Source organism: Eptesicus fuscus, chromosome 11, assembly GCF_027574615.1.
Source record: "Eptesicus fuscus isolate TK198812 chromosome 11, DD_ASM_mEF_20220401, whole genome shotgun sequence".
In the NCBI taxonomy this organism is placed as follows: Eukaryota; Metazoa; Chordata; class Mammalia; order Chiroptera; family Vespertilionidae; genus Eptesicus; species Eptesicus fuscus.
Genome location: NC_072483.1, coordinates 61786164 through 61811405, shown reverse-complemented (window position 1 = coordinate 61811405; position 25242 = coordinate 61786164). Strand labels below are relative to the sequence as shown.

Genomic DNA, 25242 nt, shown 5'->3' with positions numbered 1-25242 from the left:
TGCCCAGGGCCACCTGAGGCTCAGGTAACTAGGGCTGGCCAAGGTTTGCACTGCCGGCAGCATTACAGCATCACATCATGACCAGATCAGCAGGCTGTGTCCCTGCCCTCTGCTCAGGCAGCTGCAAGGCCCAGGATAGGATAGGATACGATAGGAGGGGATAAGAAAGGAGAGGGAGAGGAAGGCAGGCCTGCATGTAGACAGGCCAAGAGGAGAAACAGAAATACAGAAAGGGAATAAGAAAAAGATGCAGGAATGGAAAAGGGAAGGAAACTGCATGTGAAAGGGGGTGGTATCCGTGAGGGAGGGGGGCGCAGAGCAGGTGCGGAGAGAAAGAGGGAGGGAAGAAAAGCAGGGATCAGGCCTAAACTGGCAGTTGGACATCCACTGAGGGCTCCCAGATTGGAGAGGGTGCAGGTAAGGCTGAGGGACCCACCACCCCCCGTGCATGATTGAGCCTAAAGGGGTAGTCGGACATCCTTCTCACAATCCAGGACTGCTGGCTCCCAACTGCTCACCTGCCTGCCTTCCTGATTGCCCCTAACTGCTTCTGCCTGCCAGCCTGATCACCCCTTAACCACTCCCCTGCCAGCCTGATTGATACCTTACTGCTCCCTGGCCAGCCTATTTGCCCCTAACTGCCCTCCCCTGCAGGCCTGGTCACCCCTAACTGCCCTCCCCTGCAGGCCTGGTCACCTCTAACTGCCCTCCCTGCAGGCCTGGTCCCCCCCAACTGCCCTTCCCTGCAGGCCCGATCGCCCCCAACTGCCCTCCCTTGCAGGCCTGGTCCTTCCCAACTTCTCTCCCCTGCTGGCTATCTTGTGGCGGCCATCTTGTGTCCACATGGGGGCAGTCATCTTGTGTATTGGAGTGATGGTCAATTTGCATATTACTATTTTATTAGATAGGATATGATTTTTTTCATTCATTCATGCATCAACAGGTATTTGTTGAGCATCTGCTATGAGATCTATTACTGAGACCATCCTATCTAATAAAGAGGGAATATGCTAATTGACCCTCATGCCATCGCAAAGATGGCGGCACCCACAGCCAACAAGGAGGGAATATGCTAATTGACTATCCTGCCCTCAAAGATGGTGGCGCCCACAGCCAATAAGGAGGGAATATGCTAATTGACTGCCATACCCTCAAAGATGGTGGCGCCCACAGCCACAAGATGGTGGTGCCCAGTCCCCTCAGCCCCGCAGGGGTGGCAGGCATGTGGCAAGGCTGGGCCTGCCCCCAGGCAGGTCCGGCCACTCTGCATGCCTGCCTCCAGAGTCCCTCAGGCCCCTCAGTCCCCCAACTGCCCAGGGCTGGCCTGAGGCGCAGGCAAGCCTCAGTGGTGGTTGCCCAGCTTCCCAGGGCCACCTGAGGCTCAGGTAACCAGGGCTGGCCAAGGTTTGCACTGCCGGCAGTGGCGCAGCAGAGGTGTGATGGGGCGTTGCCTTCCCCTGATCGCCGGGTCACCTCCCACCCCTGAGGGCTCCCAGACTGTGAGAGGGGGCAGGCCAGCCTGAGGGACCCCCTCCAGTGCATGAATTTTCATGCACTGGGCCTCTAGTTGTTAAATAAAACTCTTCTGGGAAAGACTTTTCAGAGGAAAATTAAAATAGAGATTTTTTTTCAATGTGAAATTGTCAGTTTGAAGAAATAACAGTCACATAAAAGAGGAAGAGAATGGAGAGAAAGTAACTGAAAGATGATTACATTTATTATCTTTCTCTGAAATTTTTGATTTAGAATTCAGCTTTCCAGATAGCTGCTGCAGGCCTAGGATGCTGCATTTCTGCAGCCTTTTCCAGGAATGTCTGCTCAGCCAACTCACAGCCCAAGGCACAGAGCACAGAAGAGAGGAGGGGAAGAGGGAGGACACCAACTCTCTCAGCGCCCTCTTTATCACCCCTACTCCTGCCCAGCACAGCCCTAACACCCATAGCTGGTGCAGTGTGAGGTGGAGAAACATCCCAGCTGGTCTGTGGATCAGCCTTCTGTTCGCTCTGATGAAGAAACTACACACTGTATGGGCAACATCTGCTCTAAACAAAGTGTTCGGTCTTGGCTAAAGGAAGATGCTTCACAGCTCTGTACCCATATGGTTTCACTGTCAAGGGGTTAAAATTCTCATACCTGATTCTTTTGTGCTGGCTGCTCTGGTCTTTATACAGGATGTGAAAGTGTGATAGGTGTGTATCCAGGAAGCAATTTTTTTTCTCTTTTAATTAAAGGGGCAAGGGAAATTAGTTGAGGAGGGAAATATGAATCAATATAACACAATGTGGCTGCTGCTTTGAAGGTGTTTTCAGACCTTAAGAGTATGAATATTGCTAACCTTCATCCGAGAAGCTAGCAACGATAATGTCGAATGCTGTCACTCAAATCTATGGTGTCAGTATTTGGAATGATCGATTTTGTACACAGGGATATTTTCAAGCATTTATTGATGGAGAACTTCAATTAGTCACATGTACCCTTATTATGGATTTTGGCATTAGTACTTTTCGCATTCAATGCCAATAGCAAACATTTTGTTTGGTTCTGATCAAGACTAAAACCCCAAAGGGAAAGTGCAGGGATGACATGTCAATGTGTTTGGTTAACCATCTTGATTTAGAGCAGTGGTTCTCAACCTTTCTAATGCCGCGACCCTTTAATACAGTTCCTCATGTTGTGACCCCCAACCATAAAATTATTTTCGTTGCTACTTCATAACTGTAATTTTGCTACTGTTAATGAATCGTAATGTAAATATCTGTGTTTTCCGATGGTCTTAGGCTCTACAGCAGCGGTTCTCAACCTGTGGGTCGCGACATTAGAAAGGTTGAGAACCACTGATTTAGAACCTTGGTCCCAAGCTGGGTTTCTGGTTGTTGTGACTTTTCCATCTGACCAGCTCTGTCTCCCCTCTCCCAGGCCATCAACACCTCCATCAAGAGTAAAATTCCCTGTGTGGTGGTGGAGGGCTCGGGGCAGATTGCTGATGTGATCGCAAGCTTGGTAGAGCTGGAGGACACCCTGACCTCTTCCATTGTCAAGGAAAAGTTGGTGCGCTTCTTACCCCGCACCGTGTCCCGGCTGCATGAGGAGGAAACCGAGAGCTGGATCAAATGGGTGAGTGGTGGGGGAGACTTCAGAGGACTCAGAAAAGGGAAGCCAAGTTCATGGGAAGGAAGAACACCTTACATGCCTGCCTCCACCAGCAGCTCTGGCTGTCTTACACTTTCTCAGTGACTTGAAAACTGTGCCATGGCCCAAACAATTTCTTAGTGGAAATGGAAGCTCACACAAGTTCAATGACTTGCCAAGCCTCCGTACCTCATAAGGGGTATCATGTGGGTTTACACTCAAGTCTGTCTGTTTGCAAAGCTGGTCATCCCTCTTTTTTTTTTTTTAAATGTTACCCTCATCTGAGGAGATGTTTTTATTAATTTTAGAGAGAGAGACAGAGATAGAGAGAGAGACAGAGAGACAGAGAGAGAGAGAGAGAGAGAGAGAGAGAGAGGTGAAAGAGAAACATGGATCAGTTGCCTCCCCTACATGCCCAACTTGCTTCCTCCTCTAGAAGTAGTGCTTCCTCCCCAAGCTCTCCAATGGCTGAAACCATGGAATTAGGGGTCTCTGCCTGTTCCCCAGAGCTTTGATTTTATAAAAATGTTTTACAATGAACTATTACAGAAAATTCCCAAAGGATGATATAGCAGATCCCTTCTCTAGTCACCCAATCACTGAGTCCTCTTGGCTCTTATTCACATTGAGCCTTCCCTGCCTATAGTTTAAGCCCTTATGACCACACTTGGATGATTTTTGTGATTTTCTGTTGCTCTTTTCTCATTTATTCATTCATTCAGCAATAGGACACCATGTGCCAGGCTTGCCCCCCGCCCACACACACACACCTGTCAATGGGCCCCTCAGCTTTTTGTTACATGTGTCCTTATATAACCTGTATTCTCACTGTGGTCAAGGACTTCTTATTTCTAATTTAGAAATTAGACTCTATGGGCACAGGAACTTTAGGTGGGGGAAGAAGATCTGGAACTGCCCTGTATATGGTATTTCATAATAAAAAAGTAGAATAAAAGGTTTTTTACCAAAAGTGTGAACTTTATACTCCTAATGTCTAAAACCAGTTGGCTGACAACTCTGTTCTTTACATGTTCAGCTCAAAGAAATTCTCGAAAGTTCTCACCTGTTAACAGTTATTAAAATGGAAGAGGCTGGGGATGAAATTGTGAGCAACGCTATTTCCTATGCTTTGTACAAAGGTGAGTGAAAATAGCCACTTTGGAAGCCTCAGCTTTGTGTTGCTTCCTAAGACTTGCATTTATGTTTTAAATGGCTTTACTGAAATAGAATCTTGTGCTTAGTTTTGATTATGATCGATTAGAAGCTACAATAACTACTGTTGACCTGCTGAGTTAAATTTCCTTCATTACATACACTGAGTGGTCAGATTATTATGATCTCTGAACGAATAATAATCTGGCCACTCAGTGTATATCCTATATAATAAAACGCTAATATGCAAATTTTCCCCTCAACCAGGAGTTCAACCAGCAGGCAGGCCGGCCAACTGCCCATGTCCCCTCCCCCTGGCCAGGCTGGCCGGACCACACCCATGCACGAATTCATGCACCGGGCCTTTAAAATATATATATATATATATATATATATATATATATATATATACTGAGTGGCCAGATTATTATGCATTCAGAGATCATAATAATCTGGCCACTCAGTGTATTTTTAATAGAACAAAACATTTTTACGTCATTAAAATGCTGGTCAAATCCAATCACAGCACTCTTTAAAGACCTTCTCTAACAGTGGCTTAGAGTTATTTTTGTGTGTCTCAGACTCCTCTGAGAATGTGGTAAAGCCATAGCATTTGCCCTTGGGTTCCACATATGTGCACACACACTTCACACACATCAGTAATTCTGCATCAGTTTCAGGGTTTACAAATCTCTTGGAGCCTAGGAGTAAAGTTCATAAAACTTTTCACCTATGATCTTGGCTAGAATTCCATGAAGGTGGATGTTACCTGAAGTAAATAGAACCTTGGCAAAGACCATCTAGAGTTGAGCTTACTGATTATGGCTGTAAGGTATGCAGAGCAGGGCAAGGCACATAGGAAGTGGGATTTAAACATTCGCTTTTTATTGGAATCATTCTTATTGTGCTTGCCAGAAAGTTGGTTGTAAGAATATTTATTAAAATAGGATTATACCTGTAGAGAAACATAGACCAGAATATATTAGCTCTGGAAAAGACAAGTAGAACATTGTTGTAATATGGCATTATTTCATAGATTTAGATATAGTGTAAGTCAGATATGGTCCTTGAAATATCACATTTATGGAATCTGAATCTATGGAAAAATATCAATATACCGTTTACATGGTTAGAATATGAAGTGGAAAGACATTATTACCACTTGAATTGATCCTCATTATATACTTTGGGACATTTAGAATATTGATAAGAATGAGTGAAAATAAAACAAAAGGACAGTTGTGAGTGTCTGCTTCTTGAAGAACATGCTTGGAATCCCCTGGGGAAAATGGCTCTGATAATGGGTCGTACGGAATGGCTCTGGCCCTTTTATTTCTGGGCCTTTGGTGGTTGACTCTGCTGCCTTCTTGTAGCCTTTAGCACCAACAAGCAGGACAACTGGAACGGGCAGCTGAAGCTGCTGCTGGAGTGGAACCAGCTGGACCTGGCCAACGATGAGATTTTCACCAACGACTGCCGCTGGGAGGTACGTTAGCAGCTCTCATGGCTATTCCAGCCTCAGGTCTGGTCCATTTCTGATAAGGTCTCTGGTATTGGTTCTTGTAAAGGGTTGTTTTCTGGTCCATCAATTTTGCCAGGCCTCCCTTTCCTCCTTTGTAGTATGGGGTAACAATATTGACTTAGTAGGTTTGTTGTGAAGAGATGATAATAAATGCACTGATGGGAGAATTCTCAATCCATGAATGCCATCCACATTTATAGCCCTCTGCCGTGATGTGAGAGCCGCTTCTCCACTTGGGTACAGAGGTGCAGCTCCCCTGGCAGTGGGTGGGTGAGAGGATGGGGAAAATATGTGCTGCATGATTGGAATGGGTGTCAGCAGTAGCTTTACTGAAAATGAAGACAGCCGGACTCATTTGGCTCCCTGCCCCATCTACCTAGCCAGGTTCTGATAAGAGAATTGCCAGCAGTGAGATGCATTGGAGAAAGTAGCACAAGTTGGTTGAAGACACACAGTGAATGTCTTAGGGCTAGAGGATTGGGGCTCCCCGCCAAATAAGCACCTCCAATATGGAAATTTTATGTTCAAAAAACACCATTTTACCCCAATATAGTGACTTTTCTCACTTGCAATTTGGTCAGTTTCCAGGGACGTTTTCTTATGTACAACTGCATTAAATCAGCCACAGGAGCTCTGTTTTGTAGGAACTATCATAAGCCGTCACACTTGGACCTGCAAGGCTGAGGGTGTCTTTGTTCTCAGCTCCTTCTGAATTAATCTGAGTCACTCGTGAGCAGCTGGGATTTATTTAATTTTATACACGTATGCATAGATTTGAAGGTGCATGCATTTCATAACTGGCATCCTTCGCAGCCAGGTTCAGAAACCACTTTTAGGCCTACTGTTGTATAATCAATGATGAAGACTTGATTTATATTAACAGGTAATAAATTTTAATAACAGAATGCAAATAAAGTAATGACTTATGGATTTTTAAATTATTCATTCCTGCAGCAAACATTATCTTGTGTTTGGTCTTTGCATTTAATGAACTGCATTACACATTGCAAAGCTTTAGTTAGTTGAGGGAAAGTATAAGTAGATGTAGTTAATTGATTCATAAATGGATCCCTGTGTGAGAAATGGTCTATTTAAGTAAGGTCATATGGTATAAATAAACATAAACTCAGGCACATATTGAACAGTGCATTTAATTTTATTAACTCAGCCTAAGACAGTGAAGGAGGAAGGGCATAATGGCTAAGCCCTTATGTGAGTTGTATGAATGGACTCTGGAGGCAGCCCATCAGCCTGACTTAACCTCTGCAAGGCATTTAACCTCTCCGTACCTCAGATCCCTCAGATGTGGTGTGGTGGAGCCTCCTCATGCTGGCTTGCAAGAGCTGACTGCTAAGGCTTTAGAGATTTTACGAGTCAGTAATTAAATACCATCATTATTAAAATTCAACTATAGCCCATCCAGGGTGACTCAGTGGATTGAGCGTCCCCTCCATGTACCAAAAGGTCATGGGTTTGATTCCTAGTCAGTGCATATACCCAGGTTTCAGGCCCAATCCCTGGGAGGCAAATGATTGATGTTTCTAGCTCATCAATGTTTCTATCTCCTTCTCCCTTTCTTTCTCTCAAAAAAAAAAAAAATCAATAATAACATTTTTAAAAAATTCAACTATATAGACTTAGAACTAAATACATTTTATTAAAACACAAAGGTAATACATAGTCAAAACTCATTGCTTTCGAATTATTTTACTACATTTATTATTGTCTAGACTGGGCATTATTTCTGTCTGTTGCGTCTGCATGCTGGAAATAGTGCAAGTGTTATGCTACTCCAGGTCTATTTTCAGTTCTGCATTCAATGATGGCACGTTGGCAGCTGGAAGTTAGCCACAGTGGGAGCATTTACACAATAGGAACTGGCAAGACTACAAAGTGGGGTCTGTTATTTTCTTCCAGAGAGCTGGTTGCTAAACATTTACCAGCACACCACTGCTCATCTGAAAATGGAGATGATAATAGCAGTACCTACCTCATTGGGTTGTTACAATGATTAAATTGGATAATGTTTATGTACTGCTTAGGAACATTGGTTCATATTAAATGATATATAAGTATTTGTTTAAAAATACATAAAAATCATTGTAATAATGGCAATGTTGGTGTGAACTTTTACATCACACAAAGCAGTCTCGTTGTGTTAGTTCACTTGCCCCTCACACCGACCCATGGGGGACTTTCTCACTTTCCTGGTTAATAATCCAAGGATTCACGAGTATCACAGGAGGGGGTGACTGATGTTTGATTTTTTAAAAAAAGTATATGTTTTTATTTATTTCAGAGAGAGAAAGGGATAAGGAGAGAGGGATAGAAACATCACTGATGAAGGAGAATCATTGATGGGCTACCTCCTGCACGCCCCTTACTGGGGATTGAGCCCACAACCTGGGTATGTGCCCTGACCAGGAATTGAACTGTGACCTCCTGGTTCATAGTTCGACACTCAACCATGGAGCCACACTAGCCGGGCCTCATTCTTTTTGAGGGCCTGCTCTGACCTTGAATTTCTGAAAGCATCTTGACCTATGTTATCTCATTTCATCTCCACAAGCACCTACGTATTTTCTAGAAGAGCAGACTGAGGCTCAGGGAAAATCTTGTTATACTGAGGCTCAGGTCACACATCTGGGTACTTGTAGCAGCAAGGTTTGGAAACAAAGATGTGTCAGTGGTTCTCAAAGTGTGGTCCCAGACCTGTGGCAGCTCAGGAATGAGCTGGGAACCTGTTAGCAGCACAGATGATCAGACTCTGTCTCAGGCTTGTTAAAGGATGGATTTGGAGGTTGACTCTAGCACCCTGTGTGTAGTAAGCCTTCTGGATGACTCTGGTTGATGTCTGAGGACCACTGCCCTATGCTATCAAGTGGGTGACCAGTGTAAAGGCAAACAGATTGAGAAGGAATTGTGAAACTTGGTACAAGGCACACTTTCCCTGAGGACAGAGGAGAAAGGGCAGCTGCCTTCCTTAGGACAGCCACCTCTCCCCTCCCTGCCCCACCTGGAGCCACAGTGTGGGCCCCGAGGGATCCTTGACTGTTTCCTCTGTAGGCAACGTGTGATTCCCAGGAATCCAGCACTAGAGAGCAACCGCCAAGGCTGCCGTTAGCAGGAGACATTCACTACACCCGGGCCAGGGGAGTTTCAGGAGTGAAGTGGGCTGGATGGACGGCAGTGAGGATTGGTGGGGTCCCCGAGGACTGGAGGACCCAGGTTCCAGGAGCAGCTGCCACTCGGATCCATGATGGTACTCCATGTTGTACAGGCTTCTGGATTTTAATGCTGGAAAAGTGGATTTGTATGAACTTTCTAATTTTTAATGTTGGCAACTGAATTGAATTGTAAGAAATACTATGGAAGACAAACGGAACATATCTGAGACCTGTTGTGACCTGTAGACCACCAGTTTCTGTCTGAACTAAATGGTGCTTGTCCTTTATTAAAATTCCCAATATGCTTCTCTGGAATAGGTTTTATCAGGAGCCCAGAAAGTAGAGCTAAAGATAAATGATAACTAGGTACAACTGTCAAGTATTTCAGTGATGCTGTTATGCAACATGATCAGGTATGTTCTTGGTGGCATATGGCTTGAAGGGCAGCAGAAGATCCCATGACCCAGAGCAAGGTGTTGGCTGTTGGTGGCTCACAATCAGTGTCCACTGGAGACTTCGGGGAGATGGTGTGAGCTGTACATTCCCCACCCCCTGAGTGCTTCCCTTATGCCAGGCTCTGGGATAAATCCTTGACCAACATCATCCCTGCATGGGTGTAATTATCTCCACCTTACCACAGCAGGAGGCCAAGTCACATCCAAGCCCACATCTGGCTGATGTAAAAAATCCTACTTCCCCTGTGTGTGAATTATAATCTAATGTTGTATTTTAATGGAAAGATGTATTTTATTCTCAAGATGGGAGCTCAGGAGAAGTTGAAGGTCCTACTACTTTGTGGCTGGGAATATGATGTGTCCGAGAAAGGCCTTGTGCTTCCTTTCCTGGGCCCAGGGCGTGATTACTCTCTCTGCTCTTTCTCCTCAGTCCGCCGACCTTCGGGAGGTCATGTTCATGGCTCTCATAAAGGACAGGCCCAAGTTTGTCCGCCTTTTCCTGGAGAATGGCCTGAACCTGCGGAAGTTTCTCACCAGTGACGTCCTCACCGAGCTCTTCTCCAATCACTTCAGCACTCTGGTCTATCGGAACCTGCAGATCGCCAAGAATTCCTACAACGACACCCTCCTCACATTCGTCTGGAAACTGGTGGCCAACTTCCGGAGGAGCTCCAGGAAGGAAGATAGAAGCAGCAGGGACGAGACAGAAGTAGAACTTCACGTATGTAATGGGAGGCCTGTCTGCTTGAGTTCTCTCTCTGGTCTTCTGAGTCTTCCTTCAAAAAATTTCCCACTCCCTACCTCATCACTGTAAGGTAGTGAACGTGTTGGCGTTCTTATTTTTTTCTACTGCCTTTACTGAAGATAATGAGTCTCCCTGGTGAGTTTTCTGATGTCTGCTCTTAAGGTCTTTGCTTTATTTCAAACTACTTGTTGCAGTGTTTCTTAATTACAAAGCTCAGGGAACAGGGGCACAGGCATAGCTGCCTGTTCATGTCTTAGCCTTTTGGACATGACCTGCCTAAAATTGCTCTCCACTGCCCACGTAAAGGACTGAAGAACTGCCACATTTTCTTTTGTGGATAAAAGGGGCAGTGATTATTTCCAAAGGGATGACCCAGGTTCCCCTTGGAGAGGATGCTGTGAATGTAACACCTGTATTCTCTAGGCCTTCCTCTCTTAGGCACAGGCAGTTCCCAGCCACCAGCACCTGCAGCTCTCTGCTCTGAGCCCGATGCCTGCAGTGGATGTATGAACATCCCAGCCCCTCCCTGTAAGGACAGATAATTCTGAGGCATGTATGCTGCAATGGGTCCCAGGGCTGCCTAGCGGGACTGATCTCTAGCTAACCACCATGACAACTTGTTGACAATGCGCCTCAATGGGTTCTTTCCTTTTAGATCTCATTTTCTCAGACGCCTGTTGGTTTTTCTGGGCTCGCCTCTTAAGTAAACTACATGTCTCAGGATTGCTTCGGGGGAAGCTAGGTCATTGTCTTTAGTGACTCCAGGATTTTAATATGTGTGCCTATATTGTAAAAATCTAAACGGCTTGGTATTTAAGAAGTGTTTAGGAAGCTTCTCTTTGACACTATTTATGTTCAAACCCTCTGCAGTATCCATAACCAGGCCTGAAGCAGTTTGGACCTCAGTAAAACCTGTATATAGGAAAATACACATCCTGTTGTTTTCTATCTGAAAAGGTTCCCCTGGAAGATATGGGGTGCTGAATAAGAGCTGGGGTTTTAACTAATGTATTAGGAATCAAAACGCCAAAGAGATAAGCCACAGCTCTGTGTTGTGGTAATTGAACTTAACCAAACTATAGGAAAAGTTAGAATTTAGTCTGAATGCTTTTTCTAGATGAGAAATAGATTCATAGGATGGAATTGCTTGCTCTTTGGCTGTCAGAAGTCATTCAGTGTTCAGATTGTTCTCGGCGCCACTTTCACCCTTTATACCTCTCCATTTAGTTGTACATTGTCTTTTATGACTGATAAAAGATTTTATGTCAAATTATACCACCTGGTGGCTTGCAGAGCTGAGAATTGTGTTCCTGTGCTGTTAGAATGGATTCATCCAACGATTACGGAGCCTCCAAACATGGGCTCTCTGCTCAGGCATCCCGACCCCCTGTTTTCCTTCTGAGAGGATTGCAGCTAGGGCAGTGGTCGGCAAACTCATTAGTCAACAGAGCCAAATATCAACAGTACAACGATTGAAATTTCTTTTGAGAGCCACATTTTTTAAACTTAAACTTCTTCTAACGCCACTTCTTCAAAATAGACTCACCCAGGCCATGGTATTTTGTGGAAGAACCACACTCAAGGGGCCAAAGAGCCACATGTGGCTCGCGAGCCGCAGTTTGCCGACCACGGAGCTAGGGTGACACTCCTTTGCACTTGCTCTAACTCTCCAGGACGTGTCTCCTATTACTCGGCACCCCCTGCAAGCGCTCTTCATCTGGGCCATCCTGCAGAACAAGAAGGAGCTCTCCAAAGTCATCTGGGAGCAGGTGAGTGTGCAAGCCCACGCCACGCGTCTGCCTTCCTGTGGCTGTCCTGACCTCCAGACTCTCTTGCCTAACCTAAAACATCCTCGATACAATGGAATATCTGCTGTCAGGTGAGTACGGCTGTGCCTGTTTCACCGTCGGCGGAGGTGTGTCTGGGAGGAGAGGCCGCTGGAAGGGAGCTGTGCTTGGTGGGCGATCCAGTAGGCACCTGCCTCTCAGGTGTGTGTGGGTGTGTGATTTTTTTCCAAGTGGATGAGGTTTTTAAGTTTAATTTTAAAAATCTATTTCTAGCTTTATTGCATAATAGACAGAAGTAGGGCCTGGACACATTCTGCTTTGGGAAACTGAGATTTTTCTTTGTGATTCAGTAAAGATGGGGTGATATCCAGCATCTAGAAGGGTTCAGGAATCTGGAGAAGGGGCTGCGGCATAAATTAATAAAGAGACTAGAAATATAATATAAATTTGTAATCCATGGGAGTGCCAGAGGAGGGCTTAACTTCAATAACCAAGTTCCCTGAATCTCTGGACCCCTTGCTTTTTATTAACAAAAAATTGCCCTAAAGCAAAGCAGATATACATAGCAAAAGGTAAGGTTTAGTATACAGTAGGCATTGTCAGTTTTGGGGGAACTGCCTTCAGCTGTTCAGCTGTTTGGCCAGCAGGAGGCAATAACATGTAGATTAAAATGCCCTCAGCTGTCTGGCAGCAAGCAATCATTTATGTAAATTCAGGTTTGGGAAAATGCTTTTTGGCCAGTCCAACAGGCAATAACATGTATTTGGGGAAATGCTTTCAGCCCTGCTGAAGCTTCAAGGTTCACAAACCTTTTGATGAACTTCTTGCATTTATTATGACATGCTGGAATTAGCCTCTGGCAATTCAGCACAGAATGATGTTTTGGAAATGATTTATGGACAGTTGAAAAGAAGCTACGTTCTCTATTTTTAGTGCATAAAATCAAATATTGAAATATTGAGTTCACACACAGTCTTAGTAACTACATTATGAAGGCTTCCAAGGCCTTAGCCACTTGCTATTTTCCTTTCATATGCTAATTTCATGTTCAAGACTATTTTATGCACATTGCGAATTTTGCTTTAAATCATTACGAACAGTTTAGATTTTGCCATTTTGCTGTGAGTTCATCCTTGTTTGACATTAGGGTTGACTTGACCACTTCAAGGGAATACGAATTAACCCTGACATTCTCTGCCCTTCTCAAAGACCAGGGGCTGCACCCTGGCAGCCCTGGGAGCCAGCAAGCTCCTGAAGACTCTGGCCAAGGTGAAGAGCGACATCAATGCTGCTGGGGAGTCTGAGGAGCTGGCCAACGAGTATGAGACCCGCGCAGTGGGTAAGCCTCCTGGCCAGGATGTCACATGGGTACAGACATGCCTGTGGCACTCACGTGCCAGATGGCAGAGCTCAGTGACATGTTCATGCTCCTCGATTGGCCTGATTTGTGGGCTGCAGAACATGTGGCTAGGTATCCATGTGTCAGGCAGAAGCCACAGGCCCCTTGATCCCGGTACTTATTTTCCCAAGGCCAGGTCTAAGTAGCTCAGGTGGTGGTGGTGGCGGGGAGTGGGGGATGTTGTGTTTGGATGCTATTAAGAAACTGAAGGTCTGAAGTTTTACCTGACTTGCAAGTCATCACATTAGCTTGCCAGTTTCATATATACGTGCTGGTAGGACCCCAGGCCCCTGGTTCATTACTGATATCATAGGCAGCAGTCGGAAAAGCATCTTGGGTCGGCCTTCCGTGCCTCAACTCCCCTTCAGTGATGTGAACAAGGGCTGGTTCTGTCAGGGCTGCAGAACCACACTCACACTCCCACCCACACTCCCCTCCAGGGTGAGATCACCCAGGATCTGCAATGGAAGGAGGGAGAGGCAGCCCTAAGCGTTATCTCCCGGAGGGCCTGTCCTCTGTTTGCTAGTCAGTCCCTGAACACAGCTTATCAGGGCCCTTGGCTCAGAAGGCCCAGCCTGGGTGGGTGTGTGAGGAAACCAGGACCAATGGCCTCCCAACAGCAGCATCTCAGACCTGCTCAGCTGTTTCCTTTTTCAGCCGGGAGTTTTGAATTTGCAATGTGGTACATCGCGAAACGCACACGTGTTTGTCTGTTGTTGTAGCTGACGAAAAAAAGCTCATGAGCTTAGCTTCTCTGGGTTGGAAAAAACAATGTGTCCAATGATTTCTTTTAATATATTAAATTATGTTAATTTATGACTGACCTCAACTAGGCAATGGCTCCTAATACAGGGTGTCCCCTAAAAAATGTATGCACACTTTGAATGATTATAAAGTCAGTGTTTATTAACATACAGTTCATTTTCAAAGTTTAAAAGAATCTACGGAAATGAATAATTTTTTTGTCAATGCCTGTTTTCAAACTGATGACCATTTTGGTCCAGGCACTGCTGATAAGGCAAAGCAATGGAATCGCAAACGTCAAGAATCATTTCGTTCGGTATTTGTGTGCCTTCAGTTCACTGGCTGTTGCTTTGGTTTATACCATAAACTTTATCTTTTATGTATCCCCATAAAAAAAGTCTAGTGGCATTTTAGGATAAATTTTCTTTGTTCAAAGTTTAGTCTGGTTTCACCCATTATTTCAAATCAGTCAAACCTGAAAAGGAGTGAGTTAACAGCTGTGAAAGTGTATATACATTTTTTTGGGACACCCTATATTTTACCAAATTTCCTCTAAAGATCTGCACTCTAGTCTCTTTGTCATTAGGTCTCCAGGTGTAAGCATACCCTCAGTGCAATACGTCGGTGTTTCTTAGATCTTTTTGGCTTTTTTGCACCATGCTTTATCTGCAAAGAAACCTCACCAAGAAAGCACAGCATATAAACGAAATAGGGGAGGGGTTGCTCTGGGACAGGCAGAAGGTTTGTGTCCCTCCCCAGTGGCTGAGCCTCATCAAAGAGGGGCTACTGGTGCTCAGCGCAGCCAGTTCCATGTGCATCTGTTGGCATCTGCTGCCTTGGGAGCTGTGCTGGGGACACTTTGCACAAGGAAAATCCCATGCTCAGAAAGAATCATGTGCCAGCATTTTCTATGCTTTTTGCAAACCAGGGAGCTCTCTGGGGGATGGGGGAGGACAGTCCTGGGTTTGGCCAGGCCCGCCCCAGCTCCCCTCTCTCTGGTGCTGATGTGACTGCAGAGCTGTTCACGGAGTGTTACAGCAGCGACGAAGACTTGGCCGAGCAGCTGCTGGTCTACTCCTGTGAGGCCTGGGGGGGAAGCAACTGTTTGGAGTTGGCGGTGGAGGCGACGGACCAGCACTTCATCGCCCAGCCTGGGGTCCAGGTAAACAACGTACAGTCATGTCCAGAAACGTGCCTTTTACATCAGATGCTATTAGCAACCTTAAAAAATATAATATTAATAACAAACCGCAACTCCAACATGAAAGCCCTGGCAGGAGAAGGTGGGTGATGTTGTGGGAGATGGCGGTGTCTAGGCATCGGCAGTGTCTTTGCTTCATGGGATGGTGCAGGAGAGAGAACATCCTTTGAGTTTCCACAGAGCAGAGAGCATAGCACCACAATTATGGGTGGGGTCTTTGGATCCAGTGCCTGGGTCCCTGTATCCCTAACCAGGAGTGTGATGATGGGCAGGTTATACAAGCTCTCAGGGCCTTGGTTCCTCACCTATGAAATGGGCAGAATTTGTTTAACCGTGAAATAATTCTCACCACACAGAACCCACTTAAGGACAGGACCAAAAATCAAACAGTTTCAAATTGTGGTCATAGCCCCTTAGGACCCAGGTAACTGATATAGATGGAGAAGAACCCTATTTACTCGGGGAGGTGCGAGGGCCGGTAAGAAAGGTTGGGTACCATCCTGCATGTCATAGCATTAATAAGGACCCCTGTCCTCTGTCTTTGTTCCCCTGTAGAATTTCCTTTCAAAACAATGGTATGGGGAGATCTCCCGAGACACCAAGAACTGGAAGATTATCCTGTGTCTATTTATCATACCCTTGGTTGGCTGTGGCTTTGTATCATTTAGGTATGAAACCAAGACACTTACGTGTGTGTGTGTGTGTGTGTGTGTGTGTGTGTGTGTGTGTGCGCTCCCATGTAAAGAACTGTAAGGTCTGGAACTTAGGATGTTCACTCTGCCACCTACAATTAGGTCTGGGATCATCTCTGGCTTTCCCTGGGTTTGATATTAAACAGGTAGAGGTGGGGCCATGTCTCCACTCTTGCAGGCAGAATTTAGATTTGTTAACCACGAAGTGCCAAGGGCTGACGCTTGGCCGGTCCATCTCAGAGCAGCCTGACTCCCTGCCCCTGCCGTGGGTCTGTGTTCGCATGGTGTTTGCGAGGACAGTGATGAAGCTCTCACGCCGTCCAGGAAGAAGCCGGTGGACAGGCACCGGAAGCTCCTGTGGTACTACGTGGCCTTCTTCACCTCCCCCTTCGTGGTCTTCTCCTGGAATGTGATCTTCTACATCGCCTTCCTCCTGCTCTTCGCCTACGTGCTGCTCATGGATTTTCATTCGGTGCCACACCTGCCCGAGTTGGTTCTCTACGCGCTGGTCTTTGTCCTGTTCTGCGATGAAGTGAGACAGGTAGGACAGCCCCACGTGGGGCACCCCTCTCTCCCTCGGGGGGCAGTATCTTCCTCAGGCCCAAGAGGAGCAGAAGTTGCTTCTGAAGTTCCAAAGTCATTATTTTCCCCAAATAATTTTTGGTAGCCCATGGACGTTTCAGCCTCGCAGCACTCCAGTGAGGTCTCTGAGTGCCAGTGCACTCTTTGCTCTCTAACTGATGCTCACGGGCGATGAATTCCTCAGCGTTGAGAGTGGATCCAAAGAGCACATTGACCTTGGGCTTAAACCATGCCTGTAACCAGGAGCTGTCTGTGCTCTGGCTGTCGCCAGGGGAGGCAGCGGGATGAGTGGCAGGGGAGTGGGAGGGCTTTCCAGCTCAGAGCATCTTAATGCCCCACGTGCCCAAGGGACGTGCTGGAAAGTCATAGAAGTCCCTGTGGACTGCAGCGACTTTGTGTGAATTATTCATGATGATTTTCTGCAGTTTCCTTGGATCTGCATTCTCCACCACTAAATCGAAAACCTTAGCCCCGGCCTGGCATGGAGAAGGCACTCAGCTTCTAATTATTGAATAAATAAATGTTGATGGTGAAGGATGGTGCTGTCCCTAAACCATTATAAAAAGTGACCCCCGAAAATCTGGTCAGACTTAGCAGTTTACAGATTATGAGAACTGCTGGAGTAGTCCCTTCTCTCATCCCTTCTGAGTCTAAATCTAACATCATATGCATTCGACACATATGGCCTAGGTGCCTACAGCTTATGAGATGCTATGCCACATGCTTCGAGATATTTGGAGGGATGGAGAATGCTGTTTTCCACCTCACAGAGTCTCTGCCTAGTAAAAAAATCTTAAATTGGTTTCAACTAACATGTCAACTCCAATAGACTTTTTTTTGTGTGACTTCTAGTTGTCCTGGAAAGACTCTGAGGCTCTATCTGTTCTCAGTAGGTGGGGAGGGGCAGGGGGAGAGTTGGGGGTGTTTTGATCAGTTAGTGATGTCTGCATGGGTTTGACAGATGGGAAGAGTCCTGCTTTCCCTTGCCCAGTAGGGGGAAGTGCAGGTGAGGGATGGAGACAATGTGGAGGTGAAGGAAGAAGAAGGTAAATGACACAAGTTAGTGTTGAGCACGGCAAGATTATCAGGACTTCTGTCTACCAGACAGCACTCCCCCCGCTCCCCCACCACCCCCCTCCACCCTCTGCCCAAGGACAGGGCCTACTGATGTGCAGAAGATTTCTGTGATCTCAGATCAGCCTCATGGGTTGACTTAGGAGGTCACAGCTCAATCCAGCTCATGCCTTCCTACCAGTCCACTTGGGCCACCATGACATAGCACCACCAGCTGAGTGCTTACAACTGAAGCCCGCTGTCTTATTTCTGGAAGCCTGGAGTTCAAGATCAAATTGGCAGGGCTGGTTCCTTGGGAGGGCAGCAAGGGAAATCTGGGTGTGCTGCAGTCTTTGTGATTCCTTGACTTGTAGAAGTGTCACCTGACCCGTGTCCTCAGGCTCACAGGGCATCCTCCCTGTGTGCATGTCTGTGTCCACATTTCCCCTTGTCACAGGGACACCCAAATCCGAGGCCCATTCCATTCCTGCCCCTCACTCATGCTCCCAACATTTCTCCACTAGTCTCGTTCCTGACCCTGCCTCCCCCGTGACATTAAGACACTGTGAAAGTCCAGACACTATTTGCTTCCTCCAGGCATTTGAAGAAGCCATAAGGTCTGGAGAGAGGACTGATTCCAGGTTGCTTTGCAGAGCAGATCTTGTCCTGGATGGAAGATGCAGGGAGACCCATCTTATTCATGCATTCTTTCAACCAATATTTATCGAGCACCAGGCACTGTTCTAGAGACTTGGAGACAGCAATGAAGCGACAGACATCTCTGTCCTTCTGGAGATTTCTACCAGTTAGAGATGATTGGCAGGGTCCTCTCTGGGAGGATCGGCAGGGTCAAGGGGAGGAGGACAACCCTAAAAGAGAAAGTCTTACACTTACTGGGAGGTTGGCCCAGGGGACTGGTAACAGTAAAATTTGTCCTTAAGTCACAAACATCTCCATACAAATTCATACGTACATTTAACCGCTCAGTCACTTATTCGGGTCATGCAGGAAGGAGACTCAGGACAGGTGTGTTCTGCTGGGAGAAGAGCCCTGGCAGGTGTTGTGTGAAGTGGTGCCCAAGAGAGTGACACTGGGTGGGAGCAGACAGGGTGCAGGTGGAGGAGCCTCGGGGAGGGAAGTGGGCTGTGGAGGTGCTGGGTAAGCATGCATTTCCCAGTCATTCCTGGGTCCTGCGGGGGGCAGGGGAGTGAGGCCCCCAGGGTCTGGTCTAGCTTCAGCCATCCTTCAGATTGGGTGATGTTTGATACGGAGGATGATTAATGAGGACCTATAACTTTGTCCAAGTGTTTCTTCTCTTTCTGGTAACATTGGTCAGCGTCCATTCAGCAATACCGTGTATTAAGGCCATAGTGTGGGTCAGGAGCGTGGGTTCAAGGGCAGCCCTGCCCTTTGAGGACAGCCCTGGTTTAATGGTTTAATTAGCAGAACACAGCCTGGAAGATGCTTGTCAAGAGAGGAGTCCGCCACTGGGGGTCGCCGTTTCTCTTCTTGTCTTTAGGCTCCTGCAGTGGGAATCCTCAATTTGATTGGAGCCCTCTAACAGGCAGTTCTGCTGGCCTGGTGCAGCCTTAATTAACCTCATTGGCACTTGTTAGAAAAACCAAAACCAAGCAGGATGTTACTGTTTTAGATTGTGTCTGGGTGTCAAACAATGTTCTTTTTAGTGTATCCTCATGTCCGCTAGGGGCAGATGATGCTATGCTAAATTGGAATTTTTAACCAAGGCAGTCAGTCAATAAGCTCCAATACACTCATTAAATAACTCTTGGGTCCACTAAACAGATTGTGGTTCTTCATTTAAAGCAAGTCCTATCATCTCTTTGTGGAGTACACTGTGCAATCTTGAGGCCCTTTGAATCCCCAAATCACGAAAGATATGAAGAAATATGGTTCTAGTACTTTATGAATATAGCCCATATCTGGCATTCCATTCAGAAAAGAGGCCTCTGTGCGTTTAAAAAAAAATGTTTTCTCACTGGATAGTGCCTCCAAGCCCTAAAACTGACCTACTTAGGGTTTCTTCCAGCACGCAGGCCAGGCTTTTGGGACTCTCATGGGCAGAGGCTGAGCTGGGCTGGGGCAGCTGGGTTGCCCACCTGCCCCAGGGCGAGGGTTTCCCAGGGGAAGCAGTGCTACAGGTGGGTCCTGTTCTAACCACTCTCTTCTTACAAATGATTCTGGATGGGTGGAGGTCAGTGTCACTGCGACCACCCAAATGGGTAGTTGGAGGTTTGGATGTGATTTCTGAGCCTACAAGTTCAGTGAAACAAGGTCACACCGGAGCTGCTCAAACCTGGGAGATTTTTCTATCTCCTTGGTGCTAGATTTCATGATAGATTCACCTCCTCTGTACAGGAGCGTTGCTATTTGCATTTATAAATGAATGCAAGGAAATGCTTCTTGAAAAACCCACGATGCTTTTTTAATCTCTCCCAAGACTAAGGTTGCTGGATCCCTGTGTGACCTGAAGAAGCAGGGTGATGTCCAGAGAGGAATCTAAGATTCAGACTCCTGAGGCTGCCACTGGCTGGCCGTCTTCCCTTGGGCAAGTTCCTTAGCTCATCCCCACCCCCACCCCAGGCTTTGGTTTCAGCTGCAAAACAGGAAATATAATATCTGAATATCAGACAGACCTATCTTGGTGAGATCACTCAGTAAGACTGAAAAGTACCCTGTTCCACTGGGGACACTGCTTTCCTGCCTTCTGGCAGTTTCCTTATCTGAGCTCCCTTGGGGCTTTGGTCTTGCCTCCCTGCCAATCTTTATCAGGTTTCATTTTAAACATATTTCATCTGTTCTTCCCAACGGTCCCTTGGCTTTCTTGAGACTGAGCACTGCACCTCACCCCCTGCCTCTGAGTCCCGGGAGCCCTGCACAAGTGTGTGGAGCCCCGTGGGCTCTCAAGTCATGTTCTGAGTAGATGGTGGAATGAAGGGTCAAAGGACCACCCAGGTCCAGCACGTGGATTGCAGAGAGGCTGGCCAGATGCAGCCTTCTGAAGGACAGTCCTGTCCCTCTCCATCCTCAGGTGGTCCTGGTGGACTTTCTTCCAAGAAACCATGACCGGTCCATACCAGTTGTGCTGGAAGAATCAGGGAGGCACACACTGTTCCTGTCACTTATTTCTGCAGCCACAGCTGTCCTCAGAGATGCCACATAGAGCACACTTGTGCAAATTTTTAAAAAAGGTTCCTTTGTATCAAGATGTTTTATTACTACATGTTAGGAAATTCTTACAATAAATGCACGGATCTGCGATGCTGACAATATGGAGAACACCCTCTAGAGTTGTGCAGCGCACAGCCTGCACCATGGTACTTGGTGGACGGGGATCCCACATGCCCTCATGGGCGGTGCTCACTCTCTGCAGGTTCATTTTCAAGAGCTGTGAGGATACAGGAGTCCCTTCTGGTGAGTTGATCAGCAGCACATGTATAATAGAGCAGCAAGGGTGCAACTCACTTCCGGTCCCCCCGGATCAGCATGAGGCATGTGCCAGGGCTCATCCGGCACATCATTGGCTCCAAAGGAGCTTGAAAAAATGTGTGGATGTGAGCTCATCTGGAAGCAGGTGATGTTTCCACGCCGCTCACGTCCTCTCTCTGTCCCTTTCTGCGCTGCAGTGGTACATGAACGGGATGAATTATTTTACCGACCTGTGGAACGTTATGGACACGCTCGGCCTTTTTTATTTCATCGCAGGAATTGCATTTCGGTAAGTAGTCCTCACTGCTTTTCCCAGTTTCAGGTGGGTTGGGCTTCTCTTGGAAGAGAAGGTAAAGGACAGATCTTTGGCGTTCAAGCCCAAGATAAGCCAGTTCCCCATCCCGTCAGAGGTGGTTCCAGAAGGCCACTGTCCCTGCTTCCCGGAGGCACAGCGTGCTAATATAGAGCTGTCTCTCCCTTCCCCTCCTGGTGACCTGTAATGGAAAGGGACTCTTCATGGTTTTTCACTGTGTGCTCACAGAACTTGGGGAGAGATCATTAGAAATTGAACAAGAGTAGAAGTGATGAGGATCTTAAATATCAAGTTTTCATTTGAGGCCATACAATCTTCTAAAATGCCCTCAATTTCAACTTGCATGCTGGTTATGGAGCCTGCCCTCCTCGCTACAAGTGTATTTCCAATCTAAAAGCAATCACACTAGAAAAAACAATCTAAAATTATGGTCAAAGGCAAAAAGCAATGTGCAATCCGAGGGACAGAGAAAAATTTGGGGTCCACCCAGCACCACGGCTCACGTTGCCTGTGCCCGCATCCATCCAGGCCTGCCCTCCCCACATAGTTTCGGGGTGGAGCCCGGGTTCTATCTGAGCAGCACACGATGTACCTGTGCAGAGGAGCCTGATGATCCATATCTGTACCCTAGAATGAGGTGTGTACAGTGAATGCTCGATCTACCATTTGCAGGGAGTAAAAACTCAATTTCCTCATCCAGGAACCTCTTTTTTTTTTTTCTTTACAATATACAAAATAAATCTATTACCAGATGGTAGATACAAAATAATTAGCCATTTACATGCAATAAACATTAATATTTCAAGAAGAACGGTTTTAAATATAATGCTACATGCAATAAGCAGTATTTCAAGAAAAATGATTCAAAATATCATGATATTACATGCAATAAACAATATTTCAAGAAATATATTTTAAATATAATAATATTACCAAAACTGTACTAACATAGTATAATATCACAAAAGTTGTAGGAAATATTAAAAATCTGCAAATAACAGGATTACTTCTATTATATTCTAAGATATTTTTTTCTCTGGCTCTATTTTTGTTCATCAGTTTATATTATTCATTATATTCCACAAATGAGTGAGATCATGTGATATTTATCTTTCTCTGACTGGCTTATTTCACTTAGCTTAATACTCTCCTGGGCCATCCATGCTGTTGCAAATGGTAAGAGTTCCTTCTTTTTTATAGCAGTGTCATATTCCATTGTGTAGATGTACCACAGTTTTCTAATTCACTCATCTGCTGATGGGCACTTAGGCTGTTTCCAAATCTTAGCTGTTGTAAATTATGCTGCTATGAACATAAGGGTGCATCTATCCTTTCTGATTGGTGTTTCTGATTTATTGGGATATAGTCCTACAAGTGGGATTACTGGGTCAAATGGGAGTTCCATTTTTAATTTTTTGAGGAACTCCATACTGTTTTCCACAGTGGTTGCACCAATCTGCATTACCACCAGCAGTGCAAGAGAGTTCCTTTTTCTCTGCATCCTCACCAGCACTTGTCCTTTGTTGATTTGTTGATGATAGCCATTCTGATAGGTATGAGATGGTACCTCATTATTGTTTTGATTTGCATCTCTCAGATGATTAGTGACTTTGAGCATGTTTTCATATGTCTCTTGGCCTTCTGTATGTCCTGTTTCAAAAAGTGTCTATTTAAGTCCTTTGCCCGTTTTTTGATTGGGTTGTTTATCTTCCTTTTGTTAAGTTGTATGAATTCCCTGTAAATTTTGGAGATTAAACCCTTATCGGAGATAACATTGGCAAATATGTTCTCCCATGCAGTGGGCTTTCTTGTTGTTTTGTTGATGGTTTCTTTTGCTGTGCAGAAACTTTTTATTTTGATGTAGTCCCATTTGTTTATTTTCTCCTTAGTTTCCATTGCCCTAGGAGCTGTATCAGTAAAGATATTGCTACGACATATGTCTGATATTTTGCTGTCTATGGATTCTTCTAAGATTTTTATGGTTTCCCGTTTTAGTTTAAGTCCTTTATCCATTTTGTGTTTATTTTTGTGTATGGTGTAAGTTGGTGGTCTAGTTTCATTTTTTTGCATGTATCTGTCCAATTTTCCCAACACCACTTATTGAAGAGACTATCTTGACTCCATCGTATGCTCTTGCTTCCTTTGTCAAATATTAATTGAGCATAATGGCTTGGGTTGATTTCTGGGTCCTCTGTTCGGTTCCATTGGTCTATATGTCTATTCTTGTGCCAGTACCAGGCAGTTTTGAGGACAGTAAGGGCCCAACATTTGAAGTACAGTTGGTTGGATGTGATTTCTAGGGCATTCCAGCTAGAAAGTGCATATGGCTTTCAATTCACCCATTAGCAGGCAGGTAGCTAATCCAGTGATTGGGTGTGAAAGAGGTGAGTTTCATTAGGGGAAACCTGGCAGGATCAGGTCCCAGGTAGTTGGGCTGGGGCGGGGATTGGGATCCTTGTAGAAGCCTTGTGAGCCAGGAAGGTAGCAATGTTGAGATTGGGCTCTGGCAGTAGTATCTGAGGATGAAGGACTGGAATGGCCAGGCCCTCTAAATGCTCTGTTCTATGTGACATCTTTGCCTCTGCTGGAGCCCCTGAGGGCAGAAGACCATGACCTTTGTCTTCAGTGACTGACAGGTGGGTGGTCTCCATGGTCTGTCTCTACTCACTCTCAGTACTCCCGACTGTCGGCTGTTTCTTCGCGTTCGGTTATTTTTAAAAACAAAGCTTTGAAATGTCTTGTCAGTATCTCACAAATGCTGTTCCCATTCTGCCCACAGGCTCCACTCTTCCAACAAAGCCTCTCTGTATTCCGGACGAGTCATTTTTTGCCTGGATTACATTATATTCACTCTAAGGTTGATCCACATTTTTACCGTCAGCAGAAATTTAGGACCCAAGATTATAATGCTGCAGAGGATGGTAAGCATGAAGGATATCTGCGGTTGCCAGTGTTCTTGCTGGAGTTCCTTTCATTGTTGATAGGAGGATTTTGTTCAAGAGTGACTATTGCATCTCATAGTCAGGAAGGTTTGCTTTCTTTGATGCGTTTGCATCAGGGACCTCTTCCGGGTTGCAATTGAACAAAAGATGATTGTTAGGAGCAAACAGTACAATTCAGTGAGTTGCTAATGAAGATATCAATTTAGGTGTACACTCCACCAAGCACTTTCATTTGAGTCTTAATAATTCACTAAGAGCACAGGCAGGATCGGGACTGTCATATCCATTCCATAGATGTGGACAGCGGGTCCTAGGAGGTTATTTTGTTTGTCTGGAGACATGCAGGGAGCGAGAAGTACAGTGAGTTGAAATGTCTATCTGATAGCCATGTAGTGTAGGTGGAGCAGAAGCACCAGCGAGCCTTCTCAAAATGCTGCAGAGAGGGAGCCATGCAAGGCGACGTGGCTTTCCTAAGCCGGTTTTCCAGATGACCTCTCCTACTTCGGTCTGCAAATCAGATGGGCGTTAGGATGAGCTCATCCAGAGGTTCCTTTCCAACACGGAGGTTCTTTGAGTCTGTGGTTTTAATTCAAAGCATATCTAAGACATCAAGTCACCATGAAGTCATAATATGGGTGCAAAAATTTCAAAAAAAAAAATAAAAGTGTGCACTCTTGTTTACTAAGGATAGCTTTGGTTTTTCTCAAAAAGAAAAAAACAAAACACAAAAAAAACACCCAAAAAACGAAGGTGATAATTTAGGGGTTTAATGAGCATGGGCATCATGAGAGATAGAGAAGGGCTTCAAAGTTGGGTTCCTCCTTTGCTCACAAGCTGGTCCCTCACTCAGAAAGCTTCTGCTGCTGAGTTGGTTTGGAGACCTACAAACAAAAATTTAATTCTGGAAAGTAG

At 45.7% G+C, this 25242-nt stretch overlaps 1 protein-coding gene across 1 annotated transcript in view; it reads left to right on the top strand.

Annotated features, from left to right (window-relative positions):
• Nucleotides 1-25242, top strand: part of TRPM8 (transient receptor potential cation channel subfamily M member 8) — a 53245-nt gene that overhangs the window by 10085 nt on the left and 17918 nt on the right. Inside the window, exons 8-18 of the mRNA XM_054723118.1 lie at nucleotides 2917-3114; nucleotides 4166-4268; nucleotides 5655-5767; nucleotides 9856-10146; nucleotides 11844-11939; nucleotides 13167-13296; nucleotides 15117-15262; nucleotides 15857-15969; nucleotides 16318-16534; nucleotides 21273-21364; nucleotides 24168-24309. Coding sequence (XP_054579093.1) covers nucleotides 2917-3114; nucleotides 4166-4268; nucleotides 5655-5767; nucleotides 9856-10146; nucleotides 11844-11939; nucleotides 13167-13296; nucleotides 15117-15262; nucleotides 15857-15969; nucleotides 16318-16534; nucleotides 21273-21364; nucleotides 24168-24309 — 1641 coding nt within the window. The remainder of the gene's footprint in view (nucleotides 1-2916; nucleotides 3115-4165; nucleotides 4269-5654; nucleotides 5768-9855; nucleotides 10147-11843; nucleotides 11940-13166; nucleotides 13297-15116; nucleotides 15263-15856; nucleotides 15970-16317; nucleotides 16535-21272; nucleotides 21365-24167; nucleotides 24310-25242) is intronic.